Source organism: Osmerus eperlanus, chromosome 7 (assembly GCF_963692335.1).
Source record: "Osmerus eperlanus chromosome 7, fOsmEpe2.1, whole genome shotgun sequence".
In the NCBI taxonomy this organism is placed as follows: domain Eukaryota; kingdom Metazoa; phylum Chordata; class Actinopteri; order Osmeriformes; family Osmeridae; genus Osmerus; species Osmerus eperlanus.
Window position 1 is genome coordinate 9,272,777 of NC_085024.1, and position 15,183 is coordinate 9,287,959.

At 43.1% G+C, this 15,183-nt stretch overlaps 1 protein-coding gene across 1 annotated transcript; it reads right to left on the minus strand.

Annotated features, from left to right (window-relative positions):
* Positions 1 to 432: 432 nt before the first annotated feature.
* Positions 433 to 11,676, minus strand: rspo3 (R-spondin 3). The gene is made up of 6 exons (XM_062464680.1): positions 10,874 to 11,676; positions 7,833 to 8,015; positions 6,979 to 7,122; positions 6,671 to 6,817; positions 6,269 to 6,454; positions 433 to 1,466 (listed from the first exon to the last, which is right to left on the minus strand). The coding sequence occupies exons 1-6, from the start codon at positions 10,965 to 10,967 to the stop codon at positions 1,246 to 1,248; spliced, it is 975 nt and encodes a 324-aa protein (XP_062320664.1). The 5' UTR covers positions 10,968 to 11,676; the 3' UTR covers positions 433 to 1,245.
* Positions 11,677 to 15,183: the final 3,507 nt, after the last annotated feature.

The following is a 15,183-nucleotide window of genomic DNA, read 5'->3' on the forward strand; positions in this document are numbered from 1 at the left end:
TGCCTTCGGGTCACATGACCCAAAGGTTCATAACGAACCATCGTTGTGTTTACCCAATTTTACCCAATACAAAAACAAATAAAAATAATTTTCTTTTAACCTTCGCAATGTGGGGGTCTGAGACAGCCCAACGGTTAAAAGAAAATGCTTCACTTTGTTTTTGTATGCGGTAAAGTTGTCGCAATACGACGGTGGGTCACAATGACTGATGGGTCAGAATGACCTGAAGATAACACAAGGGTTAAATACTGTGTGGTGTGGTGTGTATGCTGACCTCTGATGCCAGACCATATCAGTTAAATATAAAGGTGGTGGCAGCGTAACCTGCTAAGCGATCCAATAATTGGTTCACCTTGTTTGGGCGTTTCTGGTATGTTACAAGTGCAATACTGAAATACCATACAATAACAAGAAACACACAGACTCTTACAAACCCATTATAGTTTATTGGACATACAGGTGCTTTTGAGTTCTGTTTAGGTGGGTTTATTGAAAGCACAGATCCTGCTCACACTGATAGGCACACTAGTACTTTGTTCAGGAGACACATAATAAACATGGCCATGTAAGCTGGGATAAGTGTTCTCGGAATCAAAATAAACGTGAGTCTATTTGCCTCATATCTCCATGCAGTATCCGCATTTCTTCTCTATCTGTAGGTGATGTCTTACGATGAAAATAGGAAAGTTCACTTTTAATTTACTCAGCAAAAAAATAAAAAAATAACTAAAAAACACGATAACATCTAAAGAACAGCAACAACAACAACAATTCTACTTAATGTCACAAACGTACATTAAAAACAAGACATAAAATTTGTGGGTCCCGTTTTAAATAACCATAAACAAGCATTGTCCCAACAATATTGTCCCCATACTGACACGGTATCTATCCTATATCTTTCTTTACTATACAGTCATCCAATCACGCTGTTTGAACTACAAAGAAACAGAAATAGGAGATACCCTTCCTTCCTTTGCATTGTGTATGTGTGTGTATGTCTGTGTTTGTGTTGGGGTAGTTGTTGAGTTGTGTGTGTGTGTGTGTGGATCCTCAAAGTCAGTAGTGTCCCTAGTACCATGTGCCCCGTCTCTCTTGTGCATATACAGTATTATAGTTAAATTATACAGGTAGCAGCAGCACCCCTCCAGTAGGGGGTTGAGGGGGGCGAGGGGGGGGGAAGGGTGAAGAAAGAGGGGGGCAGAGGAGGTGGAGATCAAAGGAGACTGGGCCCCAGAGCGCTTGCTACTGTGTCGGGCTGGGAGAAACAGGGTCTATGTTCTGGCCTCGCCGGCGCCTGTGCTCTGTCTTGTTCCTTTTTTCAGAGTCCTCTCGATCACCCGTGTCCCTTTCACGTTCTTGCTCTTTCTCTTTTTTCCTCTCTTTCCGGCCCTCATGGCCCTCCTTGTCTCTCCTGTTGTTCCGGTTCCTTTTCTCTCCCCGCCGCTCTCCCTTTCTCTTGTCTCCTAGAGAGAGAGAAAAAAACATTTTACACAACTCCTCTATCTCTTGTCCATCTTGCCATCTTCTTTTCTTTCCATCCATTTAAACTTATTATTCAGCTGTTGGTTAGGCAAATCACTATTAATTCAGTCAACCACTAGGGGTCAGCCTGACACCAAAGATGACAGCCATAGCCTAGCCAACATTTATTTCATCTGTTGCAATACTCCACTGATAGTTTTGATAAAAATAGAACGCCTTTAAATAAATGTTAGTTTATCTGCTTGTTGAACCATCATATAAACAAATCTATGTATTGGAATGTTGAGAGTTTCTCACTGAAACTCAGAAGGCCATTAGTAATAACAAGAAGAGAGATAGAGGGAGGCAGGGAGATAAAGGGAATGTGACTAAGAGATGAGTACACATATAGAGATGGAGGGAGACAAAAAGAGAGAAGATAAAATAAATATAGAGATAGAGAGTAGAGACAAATCTACTGAAACTGGGCCTTTCCTGTCTTGCCATCCATGTGTCCACGAGCGGTATTAAGAAATTGCTGAGGTAGGCACTGAGGCCCTCTCTCCCTGTCAACCGTAGCCCCCCACCACCACCACCACCACACACACACACACCCATACACACTCTCTCTCAACACAAATGCCCCCACTTCTGTCTGTGTCCATTAATCAGCCAAGCTCTCCGTTCTGATCGGGAGAAAAGGGGTCTCCGCTATCGACCATAGCTGACCCACACATTCCTGGGGTCCAGCCAGAGCGATATAGAGCCCTACCAGCAAACTGTGTCTCCCCTGCAGAAGTAATGAAAGCATCTGACTTAGAGGTGTGGAGGACACTCAACCTGGAGCTCTCTCTGCCTGTAACTATCTATTATCTACCCAAGTGTGTGTATGTATGTGTGTGTGTTGGAGGGGGGGAGTAGGTAGTATGAGTAAGTAATTTTGTGTTTGGGTGTGTCTGGGGGGTGGCTGAGGTGATGTGTGTATGTTTGTTTTGTGTGTGTATGACAAAAGACAAATTATTGAACGAGGGGGTTGGGTGTTTCTCTTGCTGAGGGAGTACAGTCCAAACAATGTAGGGGGCTTACAGAGAGAACGATAGAGAGAGAGAGAGAGTTTCATTGCTGTGGTGTGCATGTGAATGCACACCACTGTCTGTCTGGCAGAGACAGAGAAACAACAGGACAAACGGATTAGCTAAACTAAAAATCATGCACCACCCATATTCTATATTTAAAGGAAGTTCTCTAATTCTCTCCAATTGCTTTCTCTGTCTGAAGATTCTGAAGCTCCAGCAGATTAGTCATTTAAAGGTATTTCCCAAAAACTGAGATCTAAGCTGACCTAGAAGGTGTTAAGACGATGACAAGGAGTGTTTATTTGGACTCTTTGCCAGTGGAATCTCTGTCTATGAGTTTTGTAAACTGTCCTACAATATGCTGGGCCAAAATGAGACAATTGAGTTAGCAAATCTCTCCACGAACATATAACACATACTCAGGATCTTGCTGGGGCTTGCAGGGGATTGATCCCTACCAGTTGTTTTTGCAGTCAAAGGTGGCACGCATGGAGGGGTTAACTGAAACTTATTGGATTGAGGTATACAGCCTGCTGTGAAGCTACCATGAGACAGCAAGTAACATCAACAAAGAATGAGACTGTGGATTAGCTAAGGACAGCTTTCAAAAGTTAAACAACTTCATAAGAGTATGCCTAAATTGCTGGGAGTTTGCTTATCTTGCTTAGCACAAGATACCTCCAATTAACACTGAGGCTTCACCGAAGAAATTGTCAGCTTGCATTAGTAGAATTTCAAAAAAGAGTGGGGAAAATGGAGAGTGTCAATGGAGAGTGTCAATGGAGAGAGAGAAAGAAGAAAGTGGCGTGGAGTATGTAAACAGCTGGGATTCACTCAAGCCATTATTCATACAATTATAACATTATCCCTTGTCTGATGTGCTGACGTGAACATACAATTCTACATGACTTAAAAATATGTAAATTAATGGCTAACTTTTAAATATTTGCAAATGTATCTGCACATTTTCTATAACCAGAACACTGTTAAATAGAACTCAACTACACCCTACCCAACATACTGGAAGCTGGGTGGGGCAGGGGCCTGAGAGGCAGAGAGGATTTGTATGTGTGGGTGCGTTTGGGGGTGTGTGTTTGTGTTGCTGTGTGTATGTGGAGAAGCACAATTAGGATAATGACGTAGAGGGGGCAACATCCTCCATGGCAGGCGTGCGGTCGTCCGGGGGCTTTTGGCGGGAGCCAGGCAGGGATTAAGAGCTCTGGGCTGTCCCAGGGGAAGAATGCCCGCTGCTTTGAAGGCACGGGATGTCCGCTTGCTGCCCCTCGTTCAGCACCGACCGCCTGGCCTGAGGGCTGGAGGTCTTGGGGGGGCTGAGGAGTGGAGGGGGGCCTGGTGATGGGTCGTGAGGGGAATGGATGGATGGGTGATGGGTCGTTGTCAGATGTGCAAGGACGTGAATGTACAGAGGTGCTCTAATTTGTTGGTACCCCTCCACAAAAAACTAAAAAGGTACAATTTCCTCTGAGATAACTTGAAACTGACTAAAGTAAGTTTCCTACCATTTGCACTATCCTAGGTTGATTTTCCTTTTGTGGCCACGCCCAGGGAAGTTGGTTACAGTTCCATAGACCTTGATTTTCTTAATATTTGCAACTGTTGTCACAGGAACACCATCAGTTACTTTTACCATGCTTGTCTATTATTTTCTTTCTGATCTCCTCAGAAAAGTATCTCTTTTGCTTGCTCTGGTCTATTCATTGGTGCCCACAATGAAGCCAAATAGCAGTGACTACTTTCCTCCATTTAAATAGGCTGAATGACTGATTACAAAATTGGAGACGTGTGATACTAAGTAAAGAAACCAATTGGTTTCTTTACTTAGTATACTTTACTTATCTTCTTCTTCTTACTTACTTTACTTCTCTTTACCAATTGGAGAGAGAGAGAGAGAGAGAGAGAGAGAGAGAGAGAGAGAGAGAGAAAGAGAGAGAGAGAGAGAGATGCGCTGCACGCTTGAATGGAACGCTGACTCACACTGTATTGAAAGACAGAGGAAGATCTCGGAGAACTGAGTGATGGCAGTGGGATCACTCAGTTCTGTTTAAGAACAGCGAGACACAATGGATGAGTTCAAAAAGAGCAGCCTTTTTTGAAAACAGCAGCGATTAAAGTAGGAGGGTAGAGTGGGAGAGCAAGAGAGACAGAGGGAGAAAGGGCTAGAGAGAGAGAGACGGAGAGACAGATAGAGTGACAGAGAGATTTGGGACTTGGCAGGAGAAACAACAAATAAACCTGGCCTGGTCAGTGGGGCTCTTGGAGATGGCCAGGGGGAGGAGGAGGATGTATCACTGTCTGAAGACTGTTGGGGATTACAGAACGTTGGCGGAGGTCAGGCCCTGACCCCCTGGTGCATATGGAACATAAACACTGACACGCAGGGGACGCACCAGAGCAGATAATTAGCACTCACTGGATGTTCTAAGAGCTGGGGCAGCTGAGTAATCACACACACACACACACACACACAAGCAGGGCAGGGGCAAGGTCGATAACCGAGCCTGCAGTGTGTAACACGCACCCACAGCTGTGTCCTGTGACCCATCAGAGGATAAACGTGGAGCCAACTCCACACTGAGCCCAGACCCGCCTCAGAAGCCTCCACACATGGCTGGAGGTGTTTACTTTGGTGTGAGGAGAAGGGGAACGAAGGGAACGAGGAAGAGGAGAGACAGTGAAAGATAGAAAAATTGTGAGCGAGAGAGAAAGAGAGACAGAGGAAACAAAGGGCGGGGGCAGAGGGCACATGTCATGGCCCAAATTAGTCCATCCCCGTCCAGTTGACACTCTTTACAAATTACCACCTTCGAGGTAACATGTAGTTATTTTAGTGGATCAAGTTCAGGTGTATCAGTTTGTGTGGGTATATACAGTATATTTGTGTGTATGTCTATGTGTGCATTGGAAGCTGTTGGGATAAGTGACTAAACTAACTCCTCTCTCTCCCGCTGCCTCGTGGCTCCCCAGGGAGGATCGACGACAGCCTGTCTACTGCAGTGGACAACTCCCGGCTGCATCACACGTCTGTGTAGTAAGAGTGAGGCCTTGGAGACCTCCACATCTTTCTCTGTTATCTCTCACTTGGCTGTACGGATGTCGCTAAATGAACTAGCTGCCAACCAGCATGAAAAACAGCGTGTGTTAAACTGTTTAAAAAAACACAGTTAACAAACAAAAACACAAATATAGTAAGCATGTAAATCCTTTATGGACATTTTTCCCCTCCACGACGCTCTGTTTCTGCATTGTTTTGGTTTGGAAGTAGTGGAGTTCCATTCATTAGGAATCACGCGAGTCAATGTTTACAAGAAACTGTTGTTGTTTTGGATATTTCCAAAGCCGAAAGGTCTTGCAGCCTTGCAACACAGCAGATGCGTTCTGCTAGTGTCTAGCAACTGTGATGGTAATCATCTATGTAAACAGCTCCGTTTCCTACAGAAGGAGGGGCCGATGTTGACCAGTCCTTTCACACACACAGATAAACGAGTGAAAGTCTGGCATCCATATGAGAGCAGATGACTATCATACGTAGCAGGGACGTGCAACTATGCAACCCACCTGGGATTCAAACTCATGACCTTACCAACCAATTGCATTATTGCTTTTGTTGTCACAGAAGCTGAATGAAGTTTGATGTCATTTTTTAAATTCTTATCCCTTTTTGTAAGAAGTGCTTTGTAACCTCGACTCATTGAGAGCTGCATCATTACCTGGACATCTTCTCTTTTTGACGATGCATTCTTTTGTCTCAGAGATGGGGGGGCAGGGTTGGCCTAGGTGGGAGGGGTGTAGGATGACCTTCCTGGTCCTTGTTTCCTCCCCCCATTTAAATCCACAGGTTCTCCCAGAGTTGGAGCAAGGGCTCCATTCGCTCCACTCACTCATCTCACAATGCACTGAAAGGGAGAGAGAGAGATATTCCATTAAATCTTGTGGGATGTGGTTTGCACTTGTGTCCGAATGATGTTGACATGATGATGATGTTTGTCATTATACAATGGAAGACTAGGAGCTGGGGTTGGGGAAATAGTGGATACTAGTAGGTCTACATTGGTAAGGATCTAGAGAATGCACAGAGAAAACATGCATCAGGGTATGGTTATAAATCTCACCTTGATGGGTGCACTCCATTAGTTTGTCATTAGGCTCAAACCCCTCAGGACAGACTTGGTTGCACTGACCCTGCTGTAAGTAAAAGGTGGACCTGCATCTTGTACAGGTGTCACTGTTCACGCACGTGTCACACTCTGCAGGACAACCTGGAACATCAACACATTACCACACTATAACACACAAACACAGTTTCTCAGAGTCGCACAGTTGTTTATATGTATCTGTTTATGGGTGCACCTTCCTATGTGTGTGTGTGAGTGTGTGTGTGGTGTGAATGGTTGTGTGTGTGTGTCCTCGGCTTACTTACTGGAAACACACTCCCTCTGTGTGTCACTGCGGACCAGTCCTTCTGGACAGTTCTCCTGGCATTTCCCCTGATGCAGATAGTAGCCTGCTCGACAGCGCATGCAAAAGTTCTTGTTGAAGCAGGAATCACACTCGGGCCCACACTCTGAAAGACAGACCCACCGCCAGCGTTTATTTAACAGTGGGAGTTATTATGTGTGTACTGGACCTTAAACATACAAGCAGGGCAGTCCCGTATGTCAGAGATGCGTCTGCAAGACTGCTCAGCAGGAATATAGGTTACTACCATACAGGGATTAGGTAGGCACCTCTCAAGGAGATACCCCAGGTTACAATGTCATGTTCTGACAATGCTGTACTTGCACAGCTTGATGTGGATATACTGAGGGACAGGGAGGTTCAAAGGGGGCTCATGTTAATATCACCATTGAGGGGCCATCCCCAAATTGAGGTTGCACCCAAGTCCTTATGACCTTTCGGAGATCTTAAAGACAATAGAGTCAATGTGGTGGTTATCTACATTTACATTTAGTCATTTAGCAGACGCTCTTATCCAGAGCGACTTACAGTAAGTACAGGGACATTCCCCCCGAAGCAAGTAGGGTGAAGTGCCTTGCCCAAGGACACAACGTCATTTGGCACGGCTGGGAATCGAACTGGCAACCTTCAGATTACTAGCCCGACTCCCTCACCGCTCAGCCATCTGACTCCCTATCCTTATCTCAATAAAGCCAGAGGGTAGGTAGGCGCGAACATCAAATCACTTCCAGTTGTCGAACCCTCTGAAAGGTACAGTGGTATTAAATGACAATGATGATAAAGTAATGAGGTACTAGTACAAATGTTGATACTTACTGGTGCATATGTTCCTGTCAGGTGAGCGTGTGCCGTAGAAGCCACTGGGACAAGAGAGCAGACACACTCCGATCTGCCTCATCCCATTCCTCTCCAGAAAGATGAAGAAGCGAGGCTTGCAGGACAGGCAGCCATTGTAATCAGAGCAGGTCAAACAGCCGCCCTGGCACACCCCCGGTAATGCTACACAAAACACAGGGGACACAGTCAATGAAAGCACCACAGAATTCAAGTTTTGAATATTTGAATGAATCTGCGGATGTTCAATATTTTTTTGGGGGAGACCTAGGATAAATGTACCCAGCTCAAACTCTAATTTTCACTGTCAGACAAGTAAGGTTTGATTTTTAAGATGGCAGATCGGACTTCTCATGTAGACAGCATGAAATTATCACAGCTAATTGAGTTCAACAGCGTGCTGAAATGGAGTGGAGGCCATCGTTTATTTAGCATCATCAACAGATGCTGTTTCCAGCGACAGTGACCGTAGATTAGAAGAACCCTATAATAAACAAGACAGAAAAGCATTCGGGGCTTGTCTGTGGAATCTCTCGGCGGGAAAAATAATCAAAGGAGGTCTCAAGTAAACGCGTCTGCTTTGCACGCCACCCTGTCAGCTCTGCTCTCTCTTCATGGTGTGTCATGCCTGCTGTTTAGTGACATTGAAGGACCACCAGTGAGTATGAATGTGCTTCATAGAGAGCTAATGTGTGCCGAGTCAAATCTGAAGTGCAAATGTGTAAGCCAAGATACCCTTCTGATGTAAACACACTTAGCACTATGTCTGTTTAAAAAATGATTGCTTTGCAGAAGGTGCTTGGGAAGGAAGGTAACGGTAGTGCACCCTGGGCCTGATTCTTTTGTCTTCTGTTAAGCTGAAATCTTTAGGCCTACTCGTTGTCTCGTACACCATAGATCACATCCTTTTGATGCAAGTAATAGATCTATATCTCATTAGCTAGGTCTGATCTCAAGACTGTGGTAAAAGCCATATACACTGCACAGCAAGCTGGGGTTTGGACCCAGTTAAGAAGAGTTAGCAGTGTTTATCACAGGCAGATGGATGAGTAGTGGGTTACAAGACGTTTCCCCCTCCAGCTCTGGCATATCGTGCTATTGAGTTTGAATTTTTCCTCTGTATTCCGTTCAGCTTTTGCTGCCAGATTGCAATAGATCACCAAGATTCTGTTTGACATATCTTAGCAATCTTTACAACTGCTGTCCATTTGCCCACATTTGCTCCTGCCAAGCCTGGCTGATTCACACAAGCTCTAACTCAGAGGAATTTAGCCTGCCCTTGCACTGACACAACATTGGTTGGGCAGCAGCTTGCGTAACCAATCCCACCACAAACTTTCCTGCATATGTACATCTCTCCAATCTAATAATCAGCTGCCAAATTAAAATAACCATGAGCCTATGTTGAAATATTTCAATAGTCTGCAGGAAGCTGAAATGTTGACAGCTCCAAAATTGAGGCCTCTACGGCATTGGTAAAATTTCAATAATTTACATGGAATTATATGTAAAGTTTGACAAAAATTCTGTAAAAGACATTTCAATATTTCCCTTTTTCTCTTTATTGGATAGGCAACTAAAAAAGAATTGGAGGGCATGAAGAGGAATGAACAGAAATTTAACAGGTCTGAATTTGAACACAGCAAACGCAGTTAGAAGCAGTAGTGAGAGGCAGTAGAGACAACTATTATACCACCCAAGAGCCCCTGGACTGTAGTTTACAGAAGGACTTCTCCTTAACTAATCTATCTTTCATCTATACTGTGTTTATCCCTAAACCAGGTAGGTTTCTATGAACGCATTGTCATTTACAACAACATTCTGACATTTAAATGTATCATCAAGCAAGATGGACGCGGATGCTTCAGGCCAGTTGACCGCATGGTCGTTGACTCGCTATCCTTTCCTCTTCTTTCCTATTTCCTTTTCCCTTTTAATAGTGTCCTGAGTAGTGCACTCATTCACCTCTCCCCCCTTCCCACAAAGCACATGCACACACACTTACTTGTGCCTTCAAAAGCATCAGCTCAGAGTAAACAATGACTAGAAAGAATTCATCTCTCCTACGAGATTAAATCCCTCTGCATTTTGATTTCAGTATTAGTATCACTAGTTATTCTTTTAAATGCACAGGTGAAAGTTGCAATTACCTACTATGACTATTTCTAATTTCACTTTAGGCACACAAATTTTTGCCTTAGGGACACTGTCAGGCTGTCTGATGTACCAGTTTGAGCAGTACCACTCTGATAGCAGATTAACTAACAGATTAATTTATCTTTGGGGCATCTCAATCAAAATAATGGAAAATGTGGTAAAAACAGCTGGCGGGCTTCACGAAACAGGTTTGTCTGACTGTTTATTTGAAGGGATACTGAAACAATTTTGGATATATTTTAATTGGAGATGTGAATGGTTTAAAGAGACTTCTACGTTGCCAATTCCTAAAGACACATAATTAAGACCACTTTTTGTAAACAACAATCCCGGCAAGTAAGAAAGAGTTGCTCAGGTGTGATCATTTTGACTAGTTCAAAACAACAAATTAGGGACACCGAATCCTAAACCGCTTTGCGTAAAGTGAGCCGTAAACCTACTGACCGCCAGAGAGCGATAGGAACTAGCGGACAGAATCAGTGCGCACGGCGCAGATGCCGCTTTTACCCGCGAGAAATCGTCAAATATTTTTAAGAAACCCAATAACAGTGCAGTGAACCTCAAGTCAACTTTGTGTACGAATGCTAATAAAACAAATAGCTTAACTACAACTGGGTTTAGGAAAACAAAACTTAGTCGCATACCCTGCTGTTTTTACCGATCCAAATTAATTCAAGCTATCCATATCACCAAATATAGTATGCCCTAAACAGTTAGATCACAACATGTTATAAACCCAAGAGTGAAATGACACTTAAAACAAATAATGAAATGACTGTCCATGACACACCGTTGGGGACGTGGACCATGCAAGAGAGCACTGCAATGCGCGCCTCAAGTCCACTGTGTGAATTCAGTATACTCACGTTTATGTTGCCGGTGCCTGGAGGTGTGTTGCTGACAACCAGTGTATTCTATGCAGTGCAAGATTAACACAATGGAGAGCAGTTGTAATTGCATAGTAACCCGGAGATGATACGTGAATAGCCAATGTCAATGTCCGCGAATTTTTTATTTAAAATCCGGTGTTTTTCAGAGGGAGATTGTTGTATAATTCCTAGAATGAGCTGAATCTCCAGCACCCTTGTGCAGAAGTGAGAGATATGTGATGTACAATGGCCCAATGGTACCTGGGCCGCTCAGACAGTAACATTCTGGATAGAATCCTCATACGTGCCACAATGCTCGACCAAAGCAGGTATCCACTGTGATAGAACGTATTCCCACAACATTACCCGTTATTTTATCCTCCACCGTCACGGGACTAAGGAAAAACGCAGAGCAGAAATGCAACTAACATGGTGATAAAAAATAAAATAATTTGTCCTCTTCCAGTGGTCCACACCGATTCCGTGTGAAGGTACTCCGGGCGTCCAGGTGTGAGGGCTACTTTATTGTGCCCTGCGAGGAGGAGGTCATCGCGTCATCTCAGCATCTAACTGAGAAGCCAACACTAAAACTCGAAGGCCGACACAGCAGAACCTTTAAGTGTCATACAGAGTGCCAAGTTTCGATGGGTTTGGAAATGTGTGTTTTGTTGATACACGCCTGCTATTGCCTTCGAAACGAAACTCGAACAAATCTCTGCGTATAGTTTCAGCTCTTTTCTGCTTCGCGTGCAGTACCCATTCACTCACTTCGGTTTGCTCTCTGATGACTTCAGCCCGGTGTCGTGTCTCTTTCTCTCTCCACTCCACGCGCTCCAAAGTTTATTTAGAGGGCAAGCCCCCCACGTCAGAGACCCCCTCGCTTTTGACTCCTAAGTTATTTTAGAAAGGCAGTTAATGCACGGCGTTTAGAAATCTAGTGAGTTGTAATCTCATATCAACAGAATAACAGGTAGCCGACTGCGATAACTGTCATTTAAATAGACCTTTAATTGTTTCTATTAATTAGATAATTATCAACATTTAACTTAATGTATTTTAGTTGTTGTCAATTACGAAATGAGAGCAATTAAGACAGACAGACTTTACCATGAAAAGTTGTATTATATTTGAAAATTGTTTATGTTTGTGTTGTTTCTAATGTGGATCCACAATAATACAATTTACACAAATTAAAACCACATTGTCGGTTCATAACACGCGGCTTGGTTTATAAAGCGCAGAGGAGACGAGTCTCCAGGGACTTGCGGTTCTAACCTTGGGAAAGTTCCTGTATGTAGGCTAATAGTGTTTAAAACGAGAGAGATAGACAAGAGGGTCGTGTGGCCTCTAATTTCTCTGTCTCTTTTACAATTAACATCGGTACTGAGCACGCGTTTTTGAAGCCTGGATTTAGGCCCTACCATCCTGTTGGAAATATTATCAACAGCAATTATGGTTCTCGAGTTTGTTTATAAATTGTTGCAGTTCAGAGATATAATAAGAGCTCCGACAATTCGTCAGCACGAAGTGCTACGTACAGGCACACCCACAAAGGCATCTCTGGAGGCTCATACCAGCGCTCCTTGGTTAGTTGTGAGTTGTGCTAGAGCAGCGCACCCACCGTTTTACTGTATACCTATTTTTTTTGCCAATTTCCAATTGCCAAAAGTGAAAAACATGTCCTTTGTAGCTACTCATGTTGTTTTGCAACCTCATTTGTCATTGGCAAGATTAGTACCTGTGAAAATAAAGAAAATACAGTTGTCATTCTAGCATGATTAATAGCAAAATACAATTCCTGTAATTTGTGCATTTTTTTTATTCTAGTATTATTCCAATATGAACACTTCAACACCCTATTATAAATTTTAAATGCCGATTATGTGGGCCACAGAAGAGAAGGACGAGTTACCTAGTTTGTTCCATCACCTCTAGAGGGAGTCAGTGCCGTATAAGCCTATGTGACCCACATAGAAGAACTGTTTAGGGAGTAATGTTATAGGGATCTACTTACCCAGGATGGGCACTAACATACTATTTATTTCTGCAGCAATGGGAGAGATTATTGCACTGTGTGTGTGTGGTGGAGAAATAGCAAGTGATAGAGCGAGAAAGAATAGAAAACGTAAAATCAAGAGAGGCTTCAGCCCGTTGCAATGTATCTACGTCCTGTATGCCAGTGGTATTCCTAATTTCCAGATAGGGGGTTATTTACTTGTCTGGCAACATTGAAAAGGGGCCTGCTGCTTTCTCTAACCAGTGTGTTGATGTTTACAAGAGCATAATGCAGGCCAATGCTTCCTTCTCATCTGCAGCTGCAACATCAGTTACTCTGATGTGGAAAGAAATGCAAACATTGTGTGGTCTCCTTTCTTAAGTGAGCACACTGCCCCCCCCCCACACACACCCCACAAACACACACAAGCCACCAGACCTCTCCTCACCATCATCCAGAAATATGCCAGCGCGGCCACACTCGAGGGTTGATCATTACTTCTTGTCCGGTTGTTTGTTTATGATATGCTTAAACCGCCGCTCATACTGTTTAACTGTTTAGTTTTTAGTTTAATTGTTGTTCAGACAGAAATGACATTACACAAGTAGGGTTGGGTATCGTTAAAATGTTATCGATTCCGATTCGGATTCGGTTTTTTGGAATCCGGTTCTTATGGAATCTTGGTTCCTATTTTTAAAAAAATTCGGGAGAGAAAAAATATAAGAATATAATTTTCTGTTAGCTAGCTCTGATTCTGATATGCAAGTAGATACAGGAGAATATCCATTGATATTTCTGTGAAAAACTAAACATGTTTTCTGTATTTATTCAAACAACATTTGTAGGCCTATTATCCAATCATGTTCTAGGCCTATAGCCTACTCTATATAACTACAAATAGCATCCAAAGTTTACGTCAAATTATGAGATGGAAATAAATACGATGGAGGGGTAGCCTAACCTACAATTTCTATTTCTGGGAAAAAGTTTAGTATTTTTATTTTTTGCCTTTTTTGTGCCCCACTGCCATTTTCGTTTCATTTTGTCGGGTGATCATTTAATGGAGAGGCAGTAGCCTAGGCTACGAACTTTTTGGCTTTATATTTCAGCTGTCAAGTCAACCAATCAGCTTTAACTAACACAACTATCCTATGAACTACTTATGATTAGGGTTGGGTATTGAGAACCGGTTCCATCTCAGGACAGGTTCCAAATTTCCAAAAACCGTGGATTCGATAAGACACAAGCCTTTCAATTCCTCACTTCGGTTTTACTTTACTGCGAAGGGTATTATGATCCCTTGGTGCTATTTTTACGTAGATAAATTGCAAATTTACAAGAGGTTTCTTCTGCACTGTCACTTGTATTCCCCTGGTTGAGCTTTTTACATGGCTTGTGTAGAGAGAATGTGTGGTCCCTAACATCATACTGTAGGCCTCCCGGAGGTTGGAAGTGGAAAAAGGGGTTAAAAATGTATAGTAATAATGATAGCAATAATAATACTAACAATAATAATAAAAATAATAACAACAGTAATAATAATAATATATTGTATTTGTAATGCGCCTTTTTTGCACTCAAAGCGATACAAACAATACCCTCTTTGTGTCTCCCAGGTCCATCCTGCTGGTGTCCCAAAAAGGGATGCTGACTGGGAGTGCGTGTGTTTAAATGTGTGTGTGTGTGTGTGGTGGAGTTGGGGGGTGATGGTCGGTAAGGTCGCTTGGTCACTCCCTGTGACCGCCCGTGACAGGATCTGTCAGCACTCTCCAATGAAGTCTGGCAGGTGCAGAAATCAAGCCCAGAACTACATGACTGTACGAATGGGCCAGGAGAGCAAATCAAACACCTATTTCAGTCATCATAGCCATCATATCAGCATCTCAGAAACCTGCAGGCCAAGGTTAAAACCGGGCTTGGCTCTCTCTTTCAAAATGACTCTCCTTCACTCCCTCTGACAAATTAACCGATTCAGATGGTCATCTCACCCATGCTACACTAGATGTTCTTTCGATTAGATCAGATTAGATCATACTTTACTGTCTGCCAAGGCAGATATTTTATTTGCATCACCATGCATGATGCACAAATAAAAGAGTGTGGATACACATATTAAGCATACACAATGTTCAAATAGTTTTCAGATATGTTTATGTTGATATTTCAAGTACAGGGCTGCGATTATACTTCCATGTGCGTGCCAGTGTGTTAATCACTCTTTCCTGTTTGCAGCTGCCAGAGGCAAAAATCGACTACAAAAACAGTTTCAGTAAACCAAACCGTTTTCCCTGGTTTTCAGTACCGTTTTGTA